General features: G+C 38.2%; 1 protein-coding gene across 3 annotated transcripts in view; it reads right to left on the bottom strand.

Annotated features, from left to right (window-relative positions):
* Window positions 1-24907, bottom strand: part of CERK (ceramide kinase) — a 206936-nt gene that overhangs the window by 100032 nt on the left and 81997 nt on the right. For 2 of the 3 annotated variants that reach the window (XM_078679702.1, XM_078679694.1), the window contains 5 exons: window positions 19759-19857; window positions 14433-14555; window positions 11400-11525; window positions 10461-10524; window positions 6855-7000 (listed from right to left, as the gene is read on the bottom strand). In XM_078679702.1, coding sequence (XP_078535828.1) covers window positions 6855-7000; window positions 10461-10524; window positions 11400-11525; window positions 14433-14555; window positions 19759-19857 — 558 coding nt within the window. Of the gene's footprint in view, window positions 1-6854; window positions 7001-10460; window positions 10525-11399; window positions 11526-14432; window positions 14556-19758; window positions 19859-24907 lie in introns of all 3 variants that reach the window. The other variant, XM_078679685.1, reaches the window with a different exon arrangement.

The following is a 24907-nucleotide window of genomic DNA, read 5'->3' as shown; positions in this document are numbered from 1 at the left end:
CTTGCAAAGCACCTTCGTTCGTGATTGACAAGATTAAGGCAGCAAAAAAATTGAATGAAATGTGATTTGTTGAGTCAGGGCTTGTAAAATCAGTTTTAGGAATGCCATGTATCGTTGTTAATAAAACGCTATTGTCAACTGCCTTTAAAACGGAAAAAATACACTTGACTGGACACTTGAATAGTGTCCTAAACCCCAGTTAACATATTACACAGCTTCTGACTGTTCCCATCATACACCTGCTATGTTTGGCGCCATTTTGCTCTCAATTTTTTTTCCACAAGAATCCCATGTTTATGGATGTGTTCAATATATGAAAAAAAGTATCGATTTTCTTCACGTAATTTGAATTTGAAAAGGCAACACATATTGTTAATAATACATACATCCTTTTCATGGTAGGATACAATATATTCAACATTTCAAAATGGTAAACAGCGAATTAACGGCTTCTTTATATTCAACAATAGAATTGTGCGTGCTCACCTATGTGTATATCTTGCTTAGTTTCTTCGACTATGTCCGCGTGCGTGCATGGGCGGCGGAGCATGGTCTGCCGGTGTGTCTGCGTACCTATTTCTATCTGTGACTGCCTGCCCGCCAATATATGCGGCAACTCCACATAGAAGATGCATGGGTGTAAACCATTTCACTATTTGACAGACTGAATCCTACACATGAGTTCTGGAAACTGGACTATCTGTAATCTGGACATGCATTCAGGCGCCTTGCTAGTTAAATAATGATGCCAGATTCTTATCAAACCTGTATATCTGCAATGTCGAGGTATAATTATGTCGTCTGCATTATTGACCAATGTCTCTGCAAATAAGCACAGGCTGAACTGCTATCTAGTATGACTCAGAAGTCAGCTTATTTGCAACCTGCTCACATTTACATTTGAGCATCTGCTCAAACCCCAGCTACCATGTTCAGATGCCAGAAGTGTTACAGAAACTAAATGATGGACGGAATTGACAATGCAAACATTCTCCCCCAGTCAAAATATCTGTATTAAATCCATCGTTCTTTCGCCCACTACGCCACCCCAGTTTGGACCCAGACATTTGCAAATCAGTCTTGACTCTATGCCCCATGGGAACTGTCCAGACCGAACTGCCAGACCAGGTCCTCCCTGGACCGGAAACAAGCATCCTAGGACCAGTTTCAGTATATGTCACCCTTCTTCAGCCAGGCTAGCTTGAATTCAGTGGCACAGTAAGCAGGAGACCCACGTTTGGGCATAACCATCCCACTTACGGCGAAAAGTGTTACAGCAAACAAATGATGAACGGAATGCTGACAATGCAAACATTCTCCCCCAGTCAAAAGATCTGGGTTAAATCCATCGTTCTTTTGCCCACTACGCCACCCCAGTTTGGACCCAGCCATTTGCAAATCAGTCTTGATCCTGTGCCCCATGGGAAGAGTCTAGACCGAACTGCCAGGCCAGGTCCTCCCTGGACCGGAAACAAGCATGATAGACGGAATGCTGACAATGCAAACATTCTCCCCCAGTCAAAACATCTGTATTAAATCCATCGTTCTTTCACCCACTACGCCACCCCAGTTTGGACCCAGCCATATGCAAATCAGTCTTGATCCTGTGCCCCATGGGAAGAGTCTAGACCGAACTGCCAGGCCAGGTCCTCCCTGGACTGGAAACAAGCATCCTGGGACCGGTTTCAGGGTGTGTCACCCATCTTCAGCCAGGCTAGCTGGAATCCAGTGGCACAGTGAGCAAGGGACCCACGTCTGGGCATACCAGAAGAGGCGTGGCTTGCTTGCACACTATCAAAATACAAATGCTGAATCATAGAAAAAAAGCAAGAATACGAGGTACGCAATGCAAATAAGACCCTCAAAGAGGTGAAAAGCAAGGAATGGGTAAAGACGAAAAGTCAGGTTGGGTGCAGGAAGAACAGGTGGGTTCTCTGGCTTTAGAGAAGCCCCTTTCCACATGTACCACTCATCTCATAGGACTTACTGTAGATGTGGGTGTAAACCCCAGATTCCAGATTGAAGACCTTCTCTTCGCCCTCAAGACAGCCTCATGAACATGCATGAAAGACATGCCATGGGTTGTAACTCATCTCCTGATTCACTTTGTGCACATCTGTTTCCAACTGAAAGAGGTCTCTTCAAGAGGCCAACCAAACAGAAGATAGTGCTGTCAGGAAGCTGAGCTAGAGACCTTGATTACTTCTTAGTACAAGGCATGAGTGAGGGAACAACACTTCTCACATGCTAGTGCTAAGTTCATTTCGGGTAAGGAAAGGTTGGCATTCATCATAGAGTGCCTGCATTTTAGGTTGACGCTGCACATGTGCTGTGAATAACTTTCCCTGCAGGCCGGGGCGACTTTTGCTAGGCAACTGTGATACAATGTCACTGCCACCAGGAACTTGCCAGTCAGATCTTGGATTTCCTAGCCAAGATCTATTCCTTCCCATTGATTTGCATGGAAGGAAGGATACTGGCAATCCAGAGAAGTGTTTAAAGAATTGTGTTGAAGATTAAACATATTTCAAGTATTTCTTGAACATTATATTAATTCTTCTGAGACTGGGGTGGTGTGATCAAACAAGATGGATGATACTATGTTGTGTCTGGTCATCACTGCCCAGCATATGTGTAGGAAATGTGGGTACTGGCCGAGGGGGTGGGGGGAGGGGTTGAAGCCCTTCTCAAGCAGCCACCATACTTCCTCTCAGGGTGAGGCACAAGCAAACCCCAAATAAACCTGTTCTCAACCCTCTGGTAGCTTGGCACAAGATCCTTCGGGCTTAATTTACAGGCAATGCTTAAAGTATTTATACAGTACTTTGAACAGCAATAAAGTGAAAACACAACACAAGAAAAATCCTATTTAAATTTAGAAAAACAGAGGCAATTAAAAAAAAATATTTGAGATCAACTCAACAAAAAACCACTCCATAGAACCGAAGATATGCAATTTGAAAACAATTTGAGTGACAACAGTACTTAGAAGAACAAAGCACCAACAGTGGTTGTCTGGTCGTGCCAAGTTAGGACCGCTGCACATGTATCTTAAATCCTAGTTAGCTGAGCGTTGAAATTCTGTGTTGAGAATGTATCATGCAGTGGCGGTTTCAAGGAAGCTGTGGTGGAGCGACGCTGAGTGCTGTGTCATCATCAAGGATGCCGTTGATGAGGGGCTTGCGATGCAAAGTCCTGTGTCTAGGATGCATCGGGCTGCGGAGGTTCTGAAATGGAGCTGCAAGAAGATGCTTCACATTGCATTGGTTCTGCTCACATGACCACAGCTGGGCTGGTGGAGAACCTCCAGGCTTACTTCCAAGGGTCCAGGGCTACAGTTCCACCACTTGGGGGGTAGAACTTACAGCAGAAAGTGTCCAAGTGCTGGGGTCAAGGTGGATGGAGTCTTTTCTGTCCTTGAGGCTATTATCAGGCGGCCAGACAATTATCCTTTGAAGTCGCTCTGGTGGTCCTGGGTTCAAGATGCAGGTCCAGTCCTTTTTCATCCAAGCAGCAGAGCAACAGAGCAGTAGTCCTTCTTGCAGAAAAGCAGAGCAGTCCAGAGTCTTCCACAGGTCCACAGATGTGTACTGAAGAGTTTGGTATAAGGGTCCATTATTTATACCTGGTGCCCACTTTGAAGTAGAAGGTGGTTCTAGAGGGTTACACCCCTAGAGGTTCTTGGAATTTCCTGCCTCTCGGCCCTGACCCGGGCCCCAGCTTGTCTGGGGTAATAAAATACTAGTGCCTTTCTTGTGTAGTTTTTGCAGAAAACCTCAAACAACTAAAGTGACAAGTCAGGCTGCAGGAGTCTTATGTCTGTTTACTTTCTTATCCCATTCCCTTTTCTAGCACGGGCTTTCATATTCAAGAGTATGTAATCACTAGTGGAGTTGGTTGGAGACCGAAAAGAGCATCACTGCAATTTTGGATTTCAAGCAGACAGTTTAGGGCATTCTGACAGTTCCTCACATTTTACAGCTTAGTCCGAGGGTAGTGAGTAACGTGGGTGTTTTTAGAATTTAAGCGAAACAGAGGATACTCCAGGGCAAGATCTATCTAGGACAGACCAAGGTACGAGTATTTCGATCCTGAGTTGGTGTTAGCCGTCAGTAATCTTATTCCTCTCCAGAAACCATACTTTTCCAGTGACACAAGGAATCATAAATGACTGTCAAATCCATTGCTTAGTTGCCTAAAACTCTGCCTGACTCAGCAAAGACTGCACATAACCACTGTTACATTGAAACAAGACAAGGTGGCCACTTGGCTCGTATTTGGAAAGTGACATTTTGACTCTGCCCCCAAGAAAAATATACATTAGTATGTTTGATCCAAGTATGGAATATTTTATTAAAAAATATTACTTCATTCAAAATGTCCCAAGGAGAATGACTACAAAATGAATGCCTAAATAAATGAGAAGCTATAGGTGAGAAAAATATATGTCAGTATGTTGGACCCGAGTGTGGTATATTTTATTAAAAAATATTACTTCATTCAAAATGTCCCAAGGAGAATGACTACAAAATGAATGCCTAAATAAATGAGAAGCTATAGGTGAGAAAAATATATGTCAGTATGTTGGACCCGAGTGTGGTATATTTTATTTAAAAATATTACTTCATTCAAAATGTCCCAAGGAGAATGACAATAAAAACAATGCCTATATAAATGAGAAGCTATAGGTGAGATGGGTGCGGTTTGAATAGATTTTAATACATGAATGGCGTCTTGCTTAGATCATCATTATTGGGTTGCCCATAGTTCGTAGCATTTCCCACTTTCCATGTGTTGCACTGGTGTATTTCTTCCCCCCCCACCCCCCTTCTTCTCAGGAACTGGGAGTTGTTTCTTATGAGAGCTAACTTTTGATAATAGACATGGCATTTCTTTCAAGTTATCGGTCACGTGTTCCTCCACCTTTGATTTGGAACAATATTGACAATCTTTTTAAAGCAATAACTTAAGAGGTTAAAAATTACACTTTTTATGTGAAGATCTAAATGTCAAAAACTTTGTGACCTTCAGATATTATTTGCGAGAAAAATACTTCACAACTTCGCAGAGAGAAATGGTAAAGAGTAAGAGTGCATGGTGGGGTAGTCACCTGTGAGAAGAGAAAGTGGTGGTGGAAAAGTGGCAGAAGGTGTGGCATGTGAGAGTGTCTGGGGAGAAGTGAAGAGGTGGATTTAATATGGATAGCAGTGGCAAAAGATCAGCTACATGTGAGGTTTGTAACTGTCTTTTCAACAAATAATATGTCTTTCACTCCTGAAAAAGGAAATAATAAAGATTAGTATTTTCAGTTCAAGGATTTCCATTCTATGCCATGTCCTCAAATCTTAAAGTGCTTGTGTCATTTTTGAAGTGATCTTTCAGTCCACAATCCATGAACCTATGATGGAGGATTGTTTGGAACTATACAGTTTAGGTTGGCTTCCAGCCATTTAACTCTTCAAAGATATATTATCTATTAAATTTTTACTGTACCTAACTAAGTTTTTTAATCTCAAAACCAGGTCTCTTTGCTCCTCAAAAGGTTATGCAGGTCATCCTCAAAAGGTTATGCAGGTCATCTGCTACTTTGAACAGTGCATCTGCTCTGCAGGGTGAATTCACATTTTGAAGATAGAGTCTATAGTTAGTGGAACGATGATTAGCCAACAGCCCTGCAACCCAATGACTGTAGAAGGACGCGGGCGAAGTGAGGTAAACTTAAGACGTGCAACCAGTAGAGGGCAATGTTTCACTGGGGCAGTGCACATGCTCACAAGCCTTGAAATGATATTCTCACTCTTCAATAACTAGTACAAAATATAATTTTTGCTCTGCTCATCAGGGCAAATATCACCTTAAAAGTACCAAATACCCGTGCAAGACTGCCCAGAAGGCGTGCATTTTATGTGATCAGTACTAAAGTACTAAACATCTTAAAATGATGACATGTGAACACAAGTATAAATGTTTACAATTAAAGATTATTAGAACATTTTGGTAAATAAATCAGTCCATACAGAGATACAAATATCTTTTTATCCCATGCCATCGCCCTTCCTTTACTGAAAGAAAATACACTGTTAAGGTCTGAAACTATCATCTGTATTTTGAATCACTGCATCTTTCTTCCTTTAGTTTCCCTTTCCTACTAACATGCACACATGCTAAAACGTATAAGGTATGACTGACTCAACTGCGCCATTTTAGACAGATTTAATCGGGCAGTGAGACTGCATCAAATATATTTAAAACCCTGCTAGGATATAAAAGGAAGTGACATCATATACTCAGCAATCAAAGGCATGGAAAAGTAGTGCAATATAAAAAACGTTGACCCAGATAAAAACACAGTGAATCAAAAAGTACATGTGTAAATCTAAGGTATAAAAGTACATTCTCAAAGAAAAGTATCAAAGATAGCCAACAGAACTTCTACGGAAGCCCTTGTAACGTAGTTACAACTGCTAATGATTCGTAAACTATGAACATGGATTCACTTTTCCTCCCTGTTCATTTTCCTTTTTAAGTAATTCTAGATTTGGGCATTGACTGCAGGCTCAAGTAAAACGGTAAACTAAAAATACATGTGATGGTATAAAATAAACTTAGAGTTCAAACCATTATTTTAGCACATACATTCAGAATACGGACACAAAACAAACAACATTGAATTAAAGGGCAAAAACACAATGTAAACTGGTAATGCAATCACAGAAGATTGATTATTAAGCTTTAATAATATATTTAAAAATAACTTACTCAATAATGAAATATACTTCCCACTGAAGTAGGCAATAACATAAAACACCCAGAATAACCGCGAGTTGGCGCGAGGACAGCTCTTGAATTCTTACCAGCAGGAATAATTCCGATTCGTATGTTGCACTGGGTTAGCGGCGCTCTGGCATTATTTTGATCTATGCCTGAGTCCTTCTGGATCCTTCCAATTAGACCATGCATCACTTCGCTGAACATCCCATCCCCGCCAACACACACAATTCTATCAGAGGAACAAAGGCAAAAAGTGGAATGGTCACTAAGTTGAACTGCTACAGGGAGAAAACGAGCATTTCATTTATATCTGTTAAAACAAAGCAACAATATTACATACTCATTTAAATGTTGATACAGTGATAATATAGGTTTATTTGAAAAGAAGCAACATTATGTATACTAATTACTAAAATAATTTCAGCAATATTTCAATGACTGTATAATACTTTTATGAATTGTTGCTTTACTTAAAATGCTGCAACTTAAGCTTTCTGTTAAAAATAGGATTACTACTTTAAAGAGTGAAAATCCCTCTATGCTTTTATGCCCACTTCACTCCATTTACACAACGTGTGAAATGGAACGATAAAAACATACACATCCAGATCATAGGATTCTGGTACCCAATGCCCATGCCCATTTTAGAAAACATGAAGTTTAAGAGTTGAGGACAAATTCAGATCAAGGTTGCAGGTAAAATAGCTCATTGAGTTAAATACTTGCTTTGAAATATACATATATAGCAATGAGGTGAAGAGGAGAGGTGTCAGTTTCACTGCTAAGAAACATTGTGAAGGTACAAATGAGCATGATTAGTTTGGGGAATTTGTGTGGGTTTAGATTGATACACACTTGGTGGAGTTTTAGTATTTGAGTTTCCAATGTTGGCGGGGTCACTTGTTTAGGCACTACTTTTCATGAGACAAGCTGGTATTATAGTTTAAAGAATGAGTTAAGATGTCACCATTTATGCACATTGTTTAAATACTACAAATTACTAATATTGGTTTTGAATTTGGATTTGCCCTGATGAAGGGCTGTCCAGCCAGAAATGCATTGGGTACAAGAGATATCACCTGCCTAGGATGAATTATGTATTCCCACTTGCTACAGAAAAAGGCTTGAGGCACATCTATAGCAATTGAAAATATGGGGATACATACAGCCTTTCATGTGAATGGAAAAAGATAAGAGAACGTTGTAAATAAAACATGGATTAAAAAGGATTACAATGGATCATAACAAATATTTAATTCACGATGGAAACTGTGCAATACATCCTGATTTTGCTGTGCGCCTGGTGGAGGGAGCATCAGGGCGCTCCACTGATCATGGTGTACTACGTGCATGCTGCTGGGGCTGGGCACATCGCCAGTCTGCACGCTAACATTGATTATGAGCACAGTGTAAAACAGACTGATGGAACATAAAGGTGTGCATCCTGTCATATCAAATGTACATTTAAAGATTAACACTAACACTGGAACTCCATTGGGATACAGCAACCCTACCGATCCACAACTTATTGGAAGAACACATTTATTTATAACAAGGGGCCACAGAGTTTTAAGGAAAGGCATGGGGGAATACTGAGCAATGGTTTAAAGGTAACACACATTTTCAAGTCAAGTTGAAAAGCGGAGCGTACTTTAGGCCTTAAGAAACAAAATGTGGTTTTGATTCAAAAGATAGATCATAATTCAATTTCTTCTAGCGATATCTAAATAATATACCTTCACATGAATAACAGGGTCCTATAGTGGCACTGTTTATGAGGAGGGCAAACAGGGCTGTTTTCCATTAAACAAGTAGTCCACCAGAGTTATGATTTATCATCAATATTAAAAAAATATTAAGGGACATGTTGGTATAATTGCTATGGAAAGTATTAAGTACAGCATTTGTTTGATGGTGCGGTAACCAAGATTGTTACACAAAACAAATTCACTAGCTAAGCTTTTAACCCATTCAGTCTAATTTAAGAATTACTGATTTAAATACAACTATGACAAGATCTCCATTATTTATTTAATTACTTTATGTAGGGCCACCTCTTGGCCCCTTTAGAAGGACAGTCACACAGTATTCTAAAAGAGAGTATAAAATATATTTAATTCCCAGTACCAGCAAACCGCTGCCGTCCGTGGCAAGCCGGTGCCTCTATCCGTAAGTGTGAAACTCATGCATATATGATTCTCCCCAAAAACATTCAACTGGCACTGAGGCTTGAAAATGTTTAATTATTCTCTCAAAACCTTAATTAACAACGCAGATGTGCTTCGACAAACAGCTGTGTTCACTGTGTTCTTCATGTTCCCCTCCCCCTATATGCAATGTCTAAATCTGAAATCATTGACATAGAAACAAACCAAGCATGGCCATAGATAAGGGCCAAACTTCAGCAGTGGTGAAGATAGGATAGTTGGCGGCCATCTTAAAACGAGGAGTGGCTGTCGACTTTCTACTAGCAGAAGTATATATATGTCCTTCATATTTGTATATATGTGGGTGGCTGAGGACTAGTGCAAGACACAAAAGGCCTACAAAAAGTTTGATATCCTACAAAATTCTAAAATAAATATTACGAAAGCCTTATATAGATGCTAAAATTCTGGTTTGACCTGGCTTTGATGGATACATAGAAAATGTGATCCTTGCACAATCTGGCATTTTATCACCTGTGTCATTATTTAGTGGCAGACTTAGCTCAGTTCTGAATCTTCCCATTTCCTGTAGACAGGTTATTTGAGTTATTGGATATTCAAAGCTCCTTGAGACCCCCGGTATCATCATGTAGAGACCTGGACAGATAACTGCCCCTTTACTAAAGTTTGTCTAGACCCTTTCATTACAATTAAAGACATTTTTGCATACTTACTTGAGAATTAATTTTTAGAGTGCAAAGCAGGGAGATCTCTATATTTCTAATTAGCATATATATTGATGTGATAAAGACAAGTGAAAATGTTGCTCTTTTATGCACTGAGGTTTAACTATTTCTTTTGAATATTTATTATAACTTAAAACACCACAAATGAGGAAAAGAGCAATGCACACATAATTGAAAACTGTACACATTGTTTTGAATGGTGTTGGCTTAATTTATCAATCACATTTTAGCTTTTACTCCATGTATAGACTCCACACTCAACCCCATGAAAAAAACACTCAGCAGTCTTACATACCTACACATCACATAGAAAAAGAGATGCTACCTCTATAGAATTCATTAATGATAATATGAATGTAATTGAATTAATTCAAAATGTTTTCACATTTATATAACGTCTTCCATTTTTCCAGAATGGTGGTTTAAATCATGTTCCCAAGTTACCTTCTTGGGTTTATGTCAGGTTTTCCCCAAGACGAATATCCGTTTATTGGCAATGACAAGCAGATTTAACATATATTTGCTTTAATGGGAACATAAAGATTGCAGTCCATCTCCCCTGTGCAGCAATGCGAGTCAGAGAGAGACCTTAAGTTCTTTATTCAGAAGAAAGTTGCTGCTGAACTCAGACACTTGTCTCAGAGCCATTTCATGGAACAACAACAGCCAGTGTCCTTTTTGTAGCTCCAGAGACACAGCGATCCTTAGTTTCATGGCATATTTTCTTCCTCTGAAGGTTGACATAAAACGGTTGGCTAAAAGTAATATGGTTTACAGAAGGAGCAAAATCACTTACCCATCATATTTGTCAAGTTCAACTTCTAATAAATTATCCTTTGCATGGTTCGCATGTTCGGTTACTTGGGAGAAAAGTTGAAGAGTCACATTAATAAACTGAAATTGTGCTCAAATAAAAACTCAATAAAATTAGATAAGATTATGCATGCACCAATCATTTAATGCTCACTGTCCACCAATGAAGGTAACAATGGGTGCAGACAACCCAACCATGCAGCAAGACGCTAGATTTCTTCCTTTCCACCCATAAGCCTTTAATTCCACTATACCCATCAATTTCTAGGTGTTATGAATAAAACAGGATTCAACACATTTGCAATTGTTTCATTTCTTGAATAAGAGCAACTATAACATGACTAATTTGCCTAGTAAAGCTTGCAATTAATAATTCAAGCAAACCACAGAAAGCTGAACGTGAGATCTCGTGGCATTCAACTAGACTATTCCAGTGCTCAAAGCAATTATATAAAGGTGTCCAGGTGGGAGGGGCTTCACAACTTAGTTCAATACAAATGCATGCCAAAATCGTTGTGCAGTTTTACTGAATGTCATTTTTTGTGCCCAGTAATAACACACTAAGTGATTTTAGTGCTTCCTTTTATCCCTAGCTTGTCACAAAATTAGTGCTTTAACAGAGCGACTGAAAGAATTTAGCGCTCAATGTATAACCTGAGGTGGTGTTAAGATGGGCAAACAAATCATTTCTGCCCTTTAACACTGCTGCCAAACTCTAATGAAGGTCACTGAATTTTTATTACTCCCACCAGTTTAGTAACTGCTAAAACGTATTACTAATAAAGCCTTATCTGCCTAGAATAGTGCTTGGTACGTGAAAGCTAACACAAAACCAAACCCGAGCAAAGCCAACACAAACTAAACTTGCCATGGTAACCATGAGGCATTTAGGGATGCAAACGAAGTGAAAAATAGTACCAACCAATCACGTCTGTTGAGATTGCAGCAAGGCTGAAGAGTGGAGCCACTTTTTTGTCAAAAATCTGCTTTCCTCGTCGCTTTCCTCCAAAGGGGTTAATGTACACAAGTAAGTGCTTTGGTCTTGAGGCTTATAGAAAAAACAAAATATAATCATTAATATGAAAATTCAGCAGGGGGATTTTGTTTTCAAAGAACTGTGATACAGCAGGCAACACACTTAGAATCTCCTTTACCTCACATTACCCACAGGAAACAAATGCATTACATAACAAATTATCGTGCCTCCAGAAATATCAAGAAAGGTAAAACTGGAACTGTTCCCATCGAAAGCCATACGTATAGGGAAATCATTAAAAATACATACAGTTCTTGCTCGGCTTTTAAAAAAATATTTATTGTACAAGGTAACTTCACAATACTAGTAAGTAATACACAGAATGTACCTATGCCAGAAGAAATGGAAAAGTTACATACCTGCAAGTACCTACTGAATTGATATGCAGGGTAAAAATAGTTCTTTTTGGAATGTTGCCTATAGGCAGAATATGTTGCATTCTTTATTTATATAGATGCAAGTTTAGAGAAAGCAGCGGATGAACTGGTTAGGGTGGAACTAGCATGCATTGCCAAAGAAGTTAAAGGAATGGAATTACAAGATTGTGATGAACGTATAGGCTTTCAAATGTGACCTTAAAAATGTGACACTTAATCATGGATGTCACCACAGGACCCTGAAATGGTCACCAGAGGTTAAGGAACCATACCCAATACCAGACAGAAAACTGACATGTGAATTCTGCACTAATTGAAAGTGATGCAGAAGAAAGACTGCACGCCCTTTATAAAGGCATAGCATTGACCGCGGATTTCTGGATGTAAGGTGCCCAGATTAGTGGGTACAGCAAAAAAGGAAAGCATGTCAAATGCACCAATCTGCTGAGAAGGAGAAAGGGTACAGCTGATTTCTTAATTGAATGACTACACTTTTATTTGAAATTGAATTAGTGTTTATGGTGTGCCGAGACCAACAGATACTAATTAGGCACACTCTATTGGAACATGATATGTGTGATCATATTTGGCCAATAACATATTTTTGGAATAAAATAAGTGAAAAATCAATGATCCTTAACCCAGAGAACATTCTATACATTGGATATGCTCAAGAAATGCAAAGCAAGGGCTACCTAATTTACCAGTATAGACATGTCAGTCTGGGGTTCGACATGAAGATGTTGAAATTTAGAGAGCACCTATTTTCTAATCACAAAATGGAACCCCTAAATTGCTTAATCAATTTATTTCTTAAGATTCAAGCTCAAGCATGTCCTTGGAGTATTGCACACCAAATACAGTAGGTAAAACTAGAAGGCCTCCTGTGACTGTAAAGTCCTATACAGGACACACATGCCATCAGTGGATGCATCAAACTATTGCTGCATGCGCACTGTTGGCTGTGTAATGCCGCACCATGAATGTAGAATAGCATTCATCAGAGTCTGTATATCCAGCTCTCCGGGCAAGGCGACCCACTCCCACTAGGAATTAAGTAATACAATTAAAAAAATAAGACTGGGTCCCTAATAAATTGAAAGAGCATCTTTCACGTGCCAAAGCAATCCACTGGAAAACCATTTGACAAAAGATTTGCCTTTTGCCAATCCTAGCAATCACGCCCTGGTAAATGTATCAATGCTTCCTTGGGGGACAAACACTGTTATCAAACCAGGAGGATTTCACTGATCTGATCTCAAAGGTTCATTTGCTGGTTGCATCTTGTATTTCTAGACGCCGTCTCTAGTCTAACTCTAATGCCCAGAAGCCGCTTTAGTGTGCACTTTCCTGGAATGAAAAAAGTTATGATTTAACAGACTCTCAAAATGAGTTTCTGCATTTAACCCACAAGGTAGATGAGTGAAGTAAACCTCACTGCCGAGATCCTCTGTGATCTGCGGGCCATGAATTTAAATCTTGGCCAGGGTAAACGCCGCTTTCCTTTCCACTATTAAACTGAGGAGTAGTAACACCTGTTGTAGTGCTTCTAAAAAGCAGGTCATTATCAGCAGCATGATCATCATTGTTTAAAATTGGCTGTCAAGAAGTGTGTGGTTCTCTGATGCAGGTAACACTAGAAGATGTTGCATTAGAAAAGGATGTTCAAATCTATTTTTTGGGGAAGTCCAAACCATGCGGCAGCTGGTTCACGGGCTGGCCCCAGCAGAAAGTTCCCAATTGAAAAGGGCAGAATTACAGCCTGAGTAAAGTACTGGCTCGGCGAAAAATGCATGGTATTCTGCAGGGAAATTAATGTGGCAGAGCAAGTGGTAGACTGGCACAACAATTATGAGGACCACTCGGGTAATAGAAAAGATGTGAGTCAAGGAAATAAATGTTCAGGATTAAATCACCAGTACGCAGGGTCCCATAAGGCTTGGAAGGAGTGGGGAAGAATCCCCAAGTGCTTTGAAGAAAAAAAGAGCATGATTTAGTGCTCTTCTTCTCTGAACCCAGCGTCATATGCCTTTTATTTATGTCATTCTGTGACACGATCACTTACCAATTGAGAAAAGTGACACACTTGTAACTTATCTGGAGACTTTCTTGTAGGCTATATGGAGTATCCTGATAATTTCCAAGAAACAGGGTCCATCAACAACTTGGATCACCTTTTACCGCATGGCCAAAAGACGATCTACCAAGGTATTGGCCTATGCCAGAGATAATGTGATATTTCAATTGTCAGAATTCAGGCTATTCATCATGTGTTTTTTAAATCTTTGCCACTGAAGTAAGGCCCATTGTAAGATTTAAGAACATCTGGTATTCCATAAATTGTGACAATTCTCTCCCTTGAGGGCTTCAAGAAACACCCTTGTGGCTGTACTTACAATGCAATGCAATTTCTTTAAGTCGCTCATGGAACATCATTTAAAAGTGGGGTAATATACAGTTATGAGAATATACAAAGAACAAAACATTGATTTTCAAGATACAGACTGCAATTGTCGATTATTTAACGATTAACAAAACTCACTCTGTAACTCAAGTAGTCTTTTAAGTGCTTGAAACCACTGGTTGTACAGCTGCTCATCATTGCACCAAAACGTCATCTCACTGCACCGCCAGCGGTGCTTTCGGGCTCTTCGTATATAGTGAACTAGAAGAGTAAAGGCAAAATGTTGAAGCACTGCACTCTCTGTGGTTTACAAGGTACCTGGGAATGGCACAACATTGCTCTTAACAAATCACACTATTTTGGAAACAAAAGCAAGAAGCATGGTTACATTATCTTTCACCAGTTGCTGCATGCAGTGCGTACACAACAAATAATTAAAGAAGATGTCTGACATATACACACACAAATATGGAATGCTCAAGAAGGAAGAATTAAGAGCTTAATAAATACAGAGCTAGACTGAACAGAATACAAATATTTTAAGACTAAAGGTGAACAAATATCACACCTGTGCCAATGTTTAGTTATAGACACACAGAAGGTGATGTCACAAAGGGCAAACAACGCTAACTTAACATTTCTCTTACATGATAAACATTTAACACAAGAGGTGATGATTGATTCTCAAAAGTCACAACACTTCCAAATGTAATTTAAATATTAAAAGTGATAAGCAGTCCTAATGACCATTTGTGCTAATCACTGATGAATAGCAAGTTAAATGAACGTGTAACAGTTGTGTGCAAGTGTAACAGGAGCGTGCAATGTTCATAAGATACGCCTTCATTGTGTCCACAAATTCAAATTTAGACTGGAATAGGAAAAGTGAACATTTCTTGGTAAGTCGCAAAGAGGTCAAATAAATGGAATGAACCATCTGACCTCATTATTGTTTCCACTTTCCTCACTTGTTTGAGCACATAACTTGCACTCAAATGGGTCTTGTCTACATAAAGGAAGTGAACATATCATTCAAATTTTCTCACAATGTGCAAATGAAGGGGTCCATTTTCTAGCAAATAGTAAAGCCATTAAATGAACTAAAAATAAGAAAAGGAACCTTCCATTTTGTAATATACCTACATTTTGAGCACAGGTCTCCATTATACAGGACAAACAAGCATAGCTTTTTATATTCAACTTACATTAAATATACGCATGAATAGCAAGCAATAGGTGAATACACAAACAGTTTTAAATGCAAATACGCAGATGCAAAACTAACCTTCTATTATTATTGTATATCGTATATATATATTGTATATATTCCTTATACTGATTGGACTTTCCCCCCATGGGGCTGATTAGCAAAAACATTTACGAATACAGAAAGAAGTACTAAGTACTCTTGCATTCCATCGTGAATCAGCACTTAATTATTTGTTCATTCATTATTTCCCCTTGCTAATCATGTGTAAAATGAATGATAGTTGAATATAAAGAACTATGTATGTGTTTGTCCTGTATAACGGAGACCAGTGCTTAGTTCCTTAACCCTGCACAAAATGTAAGTATATTGGAAAATGACCAATTCTTTTTTTTTTTCGTAAGATTTTATTTAACAGCTTCACTGTTTGATAGCACTTTATTTTCAAAGACAGACCCCTTCATTCGCAAATTCGCTGTTTGCACACTCCTTTCTATATGAACTAATTGTATATGACCATTCCCTTGCTAGTCTCATTTTATTCCCATTCGAGGTGCATAGGGGCCAATTCACAAAGGCACGTAAGAGTAATAAGAATAACATCGATTTTTGTTAGCAGTAACATAACTTTAGACACACATCATACAAATACATTCATTAGGAAAGTAAACAAACATATATTGCACTGGTGTGATTTTTTGTTTCAAATAATTTGAAAGTATTCCAGAATGTATTGCTAGAATGGACCAGTGAAATACATGAAGCACTAATTTTATGAGGGAAAGACTATTCTCAGAAAAAAATAGTAAATTGGGTTTAAGACCAGGGTGACTACTACCCAATTTTAAATGTTATTAAACACCTGAACAAGGTGATACTGTATGTGCCAATTTAATATATTTTTGCATGGATAAGTAGCACCCTTACAGCCATACCCAAAAGGGCAGTTCACAAACCTGGATGTGCAAATTGAGCTGCCGTTGGTTTGGGAAATGCTCTTCATTATGTGATGAGACAAAATGTATAAAGGTAGAGTATCACAAAATATCCTGCCTCATAAATATTAATGAGAACAGTTGTATTTTTTGCATTTTGTTATCCCTCTAAAAGGTAAAGCCTTGCGAATATTATGAGAAAAGTTTTATTTTTTGCATTCTGTCATCCCTGTAAAGAGTAAAGCCTTGCGGATATTAATGAGAAAAGTTGTATTCTGTCATCTCTATAAATAATTGTAAATGCAGGGAAGAAGGTCTGCGAGGTACATCAGACCTCCATCCCTGCATTCACATTCCCATCACGTAAACAATTTTTTTAAAGTAGACCATGTCTCTTAATGACCATGACCCTAGAGCACTGTCTGTTCCCACAGAGGCCACCTACCAAGATTCTCAAAGGGGAAGCTATTCAACCTAGATCCATCTGCTTTAGCTGGTATACTAAGATATAGCTGTCCCTTTCACATGTACTCTGTTAAACAACTTTTGTTTAAGCTTAATTCCAGCTCAGCCACATCTTCCACAGTTTTTTACATTCTATGCTTTATCCGTCACTAAATGGCCCCTACGTTTTTTAACAAACTCTGACCAAGACTGAAGTGCTAATTTCGAGGAAAGGCATAGATAAATGGAATCCAACTTTTTGGCCTAACATCTTGCACCCTGTGCCCATCCCCACTAATCTAGATGACAATCTATATCTTGAAACTGAAATATCCTAAACTACTCGCTCGTGTTTTTGTCAATCTTTTAAATGAGTTTCTTCCTTTTATTCCATATCTGGATCATAAGCTAGCTATTACGTCATTGGTTCAGTCCCGGCTGGACCATGCCAATTCTTGTTTCTTGGCTCTCCCAGAGAAACTCATCAGAAGACTACAGTTATTCAAAATAGTGCAGCCTGCATTACTGTCAGAAGCACAATGTAGGACCATATTACTTACATTCTTATTGAGCTCAATTGACTAGGGGACCCAAAGAATCCAAGTTACAATCCTAGTGACCCTAGACAAGATTTGAGCTCCACCTTTGCAATTAAATTAATTAAATATTCGCTCTTACTCCAAAAGCTTACTATGAAGAGGCAAATTCCTCTAAATGTGTAATCTCTTTTTTTGGTGAAATTTTTTTTTCCTATGCAGTAGTGAAGGAGAAGAACTCATTAACATAAGACGTGAAATACCAAATCTTTTGGGCTTTGGTTTACAAAGCAATTAAAAACTGAACTCTTCAAATCCGCTTTTTACCTGCCTTAAACTTTTCAGCTGCTTTCTATTGTTGGGTTAAACTTAATTAGTGCTAAGAAGCTTCAGAGATCATGCGCTCAAGAAAAACTTTAAAGATGACATAACACTCTAATTTACATGTCGCTTAAATGATAAGGAGACTAAAATATGTTCTAGTTGTCATTCTGATTAGATTTCAATTTTGATATGTTCCTCTCCCCATGAGTAGATGAATTAAATCAGGTGGATCGAATGTTGGAGCGCAATGGCTGATTCAAATTAATCAATTTTAAATTCAAAGTATATACACTTATCCCATATGAATATTATGAACATCTAATAGTAGGTGAGCTTTTGAGGCCGTTAATCTAATTCAGAGGCAAACACCATGGGTAATAACGCACTCTCATTTGTGGGCTTTAAGTGGATTTTAAATACCGGGAATCGCCTCAGGAGTTTGTATTGAAATCACTTTCTTGTAGGCTGATGCTGAATTCTTGTCAGCATTCTATTTCACGAGTGGCAGCCTTGGTAAATATCTAAACTTGAATAAATAGAAGGAAACAGTATACTATAAAAGCCTCTTCTTCATTTCCCCAATCGCTTTATGTACAATCTATTTTTTTACACTCCTAAAGACATTACGGTTTCGACAGAATAACATGGATATTAATCTTTGCGTGCTCCCCTGCTTCTTGTCACAGAACTGTTTAAGAACTCTACCCTGAACTGCAAGGGAAGATGTGGACTGATGCTGTTAAGTCAAGTCATTTTTGATTTATCTTTTTCTCCATTTTAAAACTTAGAAATATAAGCTCTGGGACAGATTTAGAGTTTGGGGTACCTGTATTCTGAATTTAGAGCTGTCTGACAGCCCATTGTCCATCTCTAGTCAATAATAGGAGCATCCACCACGGTGGTATCTGTCAGTGAGTTAAAAGTTTGATGGATGGCTCTGTCAAATATGACAGCCGCACATCCAACTTTTAACTTGTTTTTGTTCTTCAAAAACAAAACCCACAGCGAGATTTTGTTTTTGAAAAAACAAAAAACTAATGGCCTCCACACCATGGGAGACATCTCCGATGGTGTTGGGTCATTTCAATGTTTTTACTATCCCGTAGCACCAACTTTTTCATCGTTGTAAGGGATAGTAAAAAGTAGCCATTCAATTACCCACTCTAAATTGGGTGGAAGGTAGAATGGCCAAACCTCCAATGGGCACTGTGCCGAAGGGCCATTGGGGGGTACGTCAGTGACTGATTTGGAGGAGGCCCCAAATTACTGTATAACAGGCAAGTACATCTTAACGCCATTGTGAGGGAGTGCCCTCTCAGCAAAACTCTAAACCAGCCCTTTCTTTACTCCTACTCATTTTGAGCGAATCAAAGAACGCAGGGATGCAGAAAACATTCTGAAGTAAGAGAGTTTCAATACTTTTAACAGAGGGCAGAACATTATTTTATTAGAGAGTTAAAAAACCAGTAGTGGTCACTACAGGAAAGATTTATTTTTTAAATCCTTAGTTTTGCAACAGCTTGCACATTGCGTAAATAAAGATTTATGTTTGCATTAAAGGTCTTTTCAGATACAATAACAATAGTAATGCTCCTCGTAGTATCTGTCTAAATACACCTATAGATCTTCATGGGGCAGATTCTTGTACTGGTTTTCCCATTTATTTTATTTGGGTATTGTAACAAAGGGTGCATGAAGTTTGAGTTTACGAACTACATATTAATGATTGGGGGAGGGGATGTGAACTACAAGTTACTGCAGTCTTTTCATATCCAAACTTGGTTTAGGGGGTTCAATTACCTTTCTTTGTATTAAGGCCCATCACACACTTTTCTACATCATTGGCTGTCACCATGCTAACTTACACTAGGCATATAAGATTCACCTCTCTGCAGTTGCTTTAGCTTTGCAGCTTTCCTGTATGCTCAAGATCAAATAAATTCAGTATGATATGTGACATTTTCCTAGACTTTCTGTAGGCAGTATAAGAATGCAATACGAGTTTCAGGTGCAAATACCTGTAAAACCACAAGGCTTGAACATTTGTTGCCATTTCCCACTGTCAATTGCTGCTTCTTCCACAGAGACTATCTCAGACACAGGAACAGATTTAAAAGCTGTAGATGTAAAAAAGAAAAAGAAAGATGAAAATGTGGGTTCTAGCACAACAATAATAACTAAGCACTTTTGAAAACTACAGTGTGGACCTTATCAAAAACTCTATGTAAATGGTGAGGAATACAACAAGAATAAACTACAGAAAAAAATGCATAGTATAGAAGTAGAATGCTGAAATGAAATGGACCTGTCAAATCAACCTGAAATCAATGCATAGTAAAAGCTTTTAGTAATATATTAACTGGCAAGTACAATTATTCTACCAAACTATATATTACTTAAATCAGCTTTGGGGGAATTTCAATATTGTTATGGAGAAGATTGTAAAAAAAGAAGAGAACATAAAAGTCTTATCAAACTATTTATTTCTACTTCTTTTTTGTTAGCTAAATAAACGTAAAACTTTTAGTTACAGCATAAGGGTTTCATTAATTAACATTTCCTAATTCGAGCATTCCTCATGGTTAGGTATCTCAGCATTTTACCACAGAATGAGTTACTTTTCAGGGAGATATATTATGTTCAGTCATTTTCTTTTCTTTCTTTTGTGTACATTTTCTTGATTAAACTTTTATCAGAAGTTGTAATTTAAATACATTCAACTTAGCAATTACAATGTACAGACCAAATACAATCAAGTGAAAAATTAGAATTTAAAATCTTGTAACAAAGTATTTGGTTACTACTTTGCACAAACAATAATCCTATATGGAATACACGATTTAAACATTAGGATTGCATCTTTTTTAAATTCGTAATTGAAAGCCTTTTCACAATATGATTTACTATACCTCGCCCCCATAAAGAATTCTATTACTTTTCCTAATGGTCATGAATTGAGTTGAAAAATACCAAATGGAATAAGAATACATGACTACATTAAACAGCATATCATTCTCATTCATACTCTAGTTCTCTGTTTTCCTTAGCTATATAGGCACAAGGATGATTTCTGGACCACAGTGGTCCTATGTTCTTTTCATAACCACTATAAACCAACAATATATTTCCAACCCTCTACCTACACTGGAGCCTGTCCCACTTGAACGCTAGCATTATAACCACAGATAATGTTTTTTAACCAATTAAAGAAAATTATGTCGCACTTTCCTAGTGCACCATTGGCTTTATGCACCAATGACTGGTGCATACTTTCTGTGAACATGTAATTGAAATAGATTTCTAGGCATAAACCAATTGCATCCAGTTTGATTAAATGTTCTCCTGGTCATCGTGCTCAGCCAGTCACAATATCCATATGTAAATCACTCTATGCCCTCGTTGTGTCCAGCTATTTAAGCTACTTGCATCCCTCTACTGGACTGTCTTCCCCAGAAACTCAGTGAAGGCATTACTGCTTGTATTTGAATCTGCATTCAAAGCTCACCTCCTCAGGCTTATGAACCTGCTTAACTATCAAACCTAATTCAACTCCTTACGACTCCTAGATAGCCCCTATTTCCTGATTTGACATGCCAGCTTCTCTCTCTTGATGTAGATAATTCTTATTTTCTGTCCACTGAAATGTGACTATGCCTTACCCGTAAGAAACCATGGATTGTCACTAATGTTATAAGAAATCCTCCACGTTAATATTCTTATGTCCCATTATGCAGCACTCTGTCCTTTGTTTGCTATGCTTTCATTTGATAAATTAACTAAAATAAACTTTTCAATTTTGTTTGAAGGACAGACTAGGAAGCCTACTGACTATATAAGGAAGGCGAGAATGGGACAATATATCCTGAGAGGTGTCACCCAGCATGCAATACTATGGTAGAAGAAACACAAATTTTCTAAGACAATAAGAATTTTTTATTTCTGACATCTCACAATCCATCTCAGCCACTTGCTTTAATATTTTTCCCTTAATAAAGTCACTAATGTAATGGTTCATTAATCATTTTCCAAGTTGGTCTGCTTGGAAAAAGACTGAAAACCTGAGCGGTCCATATGTTTCTGACATTCAAGTACAAATCTTGAACGGTCATTGACACACACAGCCTGAGTTTCACTAACATTTCAACCAGGAATAATAATTCAAAGAAAGCCAACTGCCCTTTTAAAGGTAATTTCATATGGGCACAAGCTAAAATTCGTTTTTATAAGCCTCGAGATTGCAACATTACATCAGCACTTTCAGGATATTTATTCTATTGTAAAAAAAAGCCATTTAAAAGGTATAACCATAATATCAAAAAAGGATACCTATTCTGAGTACTTGGACAGTTGTCATGCGTACCTGTCACAGCACAGCAAAAGCTGGCCATTTCCAGGTCTAGGAATTAAGAGCGGGATTGGCTTGCAAAATAACACAAATTATTTGTAGACAGTCACAAAACAGAACTGTGTTTCCACCAGAGACTGTAAAACATCTTGAACAGGAACATGGGTCTACCTTGCAATGATTTTTCGGAAACTGGGGGCACATTAATAAGATTATCCAAGCAAACATGAACAGTATCAAAAGGAACTCACTCTTAGGAAAAGGAAATGGCCCTTTAATTTAGTAACACATTTTGATCCATATTATGTCGCCCGATATGGGTAGGGCCAAGGGTTTCACAAACGATTGAAAGGCATGGCCTTAGGCATCCCCTGGGTGTCATGCTAACCATTGGCCGCACCTCATTCATGGGATCCCCTATATTACAAGGAGCACTTTCAGGCAGTGGGTGTAGGTGGAACTAGGATCTGGTGAATCTACAAATCCCTATTCCCTACACCAAGGATTTCCCATTAATAAGGGTGGACCTAATGGATGATTACAAAGCAATGCATGAGACTACCCATTATCCCTGCATCTAAATAGGTTGACATGTTTCAGCCTATATAATTGCACTGCAACGGGTCCTAATCTATCCTCTGGATCCAGATCCTTATTTCCCTAACTCCTATACTTACATCATGTTCATTTATTCATCAGCAGGCACGCTATACCCTTTAGTACAGTTCTGTTGGACAATGTTTGCTGTAGTTGGCGAGTTTTTAGGTCTTGTAAGGTGTGTGAAACGTACAACATATCAAATCAGGGATAATGAAACACTTAACTGAAGACATGAAAGGAACGAAAATGATCAAGACCAATGATAAAGACAGGGAACATAGAAAGTAATCCATTTTTAAATATTTGAAGAGATGATGTCAGAAATGTGAAATGTGCACACTGCAAACCACTGCAGTTCCGTGAGAGTGATAAAAAACATGCATTTGTTCATTCACACATCATCACAGAGTCTTACCCTAACTCAAAGCAGTGAGGGTCCCATGGAGTATTTTGCAGGGAAAACTCATGAAGGCACACTTTATGGATCAAATTATGTACATAAAACACCATGATAAGTAAACTGAATAATAGTTCAAAAAGAAAAGGAAATACCTCAAAATCACGAGTTCCCTGCTCTTACTTTGTCAAAGGTGTTTTCCTTCGAAAATAACTAAGCATTTTCAACAAACCTTCAGAATGTTAATAGTGCTGTTTGGTTGAACGCTTAAAAGTGTTCCGCGGTGGCTCTTCTATTGATTCTAATGCAAATTTTGTGTGAGGTTATCCTCACATACCCAAGCCTGCACAGGAAAGTAATCTTGTAAATTACATTGTTACTACTAATATTACTTGGCCAGTGACATGAAACCCCAGCCTCCATTTCAAATATTAATTTTAAATCTAATAGTGAAAAACGTGCATTGCTCCCATAGCAGACTGGTACTTTATTGGGCTCTTACAGCATATGCAACATTAATGCAAAAACATCCTCTTTTGATACTTCTTCTCAATCAACTACAATTATTTTTTATTATAAATCTCACTCGCAGGGATTTCCGATCGCAACGGGCACTCAGACAACTTTTCTGATCAGCCCTGCCTGCCTGTGAGATACAATCAAAGCAAATTTTCCCCCATTAGCCATAGATATAGCATTAGTGACTTCATCACAACATGAATAGAAATCCTGTGTGCCAATAGATCTTTTTCAAAACATCAATGTTATTCAATTATATGTTTTTCTGTGTACCACTCACTGGTCTTTAATTAAAGACAGAAAAACAAATAAAACTCATATGCGTCCAAATGCTATTACATATCATGTTATCCACGTAACCCCTTAATTGTCAAGTACATACATAACAACACCTATATAAATGTATGCTTCCATATCACGTTATACACTGAAACCGCAATTGTCAAGTAAATACACAAGAACGACGACTAAATACATTTTACACGTAGAAATTTCACGTATTCAAAAAAATCAATACAAGATAGTAAACACAAGATGTGGAGTGTATCACAATTTCTTCTCCAGGTATGCATGAACACTCAATGATATCCCATTTGTAGGGAGAAGAAGATATATTAGCAATATTGTTTCCACCTTAAGGATATAGATTCCATTCCTTATTAGTTCTTGTGCAAAAACGTTATTAACATTTTCCCAAAAGGGAGAAGTTCCTCTCTACTCCTCGCATTAAATGCCACCATCGCGTTTCGACCTCAATATGGACAGGACAATACTTTTAATTAGATCATAATCACGGCTTGTATCGATATGGACACTAAATTAAAAAAACTATTATTTGGTGTAAGTATAATATAATATAAAGGCTTTTTTGATTGCTCATTTTTTTACATTTATTTTGTTACATACCCACTTACATTGAGTAGGATTTGTAGGGCCCCCCAAATAATCTGATAAAAGAGGAAAACAGGAGAGGGTGTGGGGCCTGAGGTTGGTAAGTGTATTTAATTAAACAGACCATTAAACATCAACAACTGCTAAGATTGTTTTAGTGTGCTCTCCTAGATCCAGTACGGTATTTCTTTGAATCCTAAACGAATAGTACTGTATCTCTTGGTTGTAATGGTGTATACGTTAGGCTCTATGTCCAGCAGTAAATTTGGGAGACACTCGCAGTGTGCGGCTGCTCGGTATTACATTTAGTTATTTGTGCGTGAACACATGCTCCTGGGGACGCCCATGGACATCATGGCACTGATCCGGTGTGATGGCATTTGTGAAGCTACCGTGCTGGCCGATTTTATCATTT

This window comes from Lissotriton helveticus, chromosome 1_1 (genome assembly GCF_964261635.1).
Source record: "Lissotriton helveticus chromosome 1_1, aLisHel1.1, whole genome shotgun sequence".
NCBI lineage: Eukaryota > Metazoa > Chordata > Amphibia > Caudata > Salamandridae > Lissotriton > Lissotriton helveticus.
The sequence above is the reverse complement of the archived record's forward strand: the minus strand, read 5'-3'. Positions and strand labels throughout refer to the sequence as shown.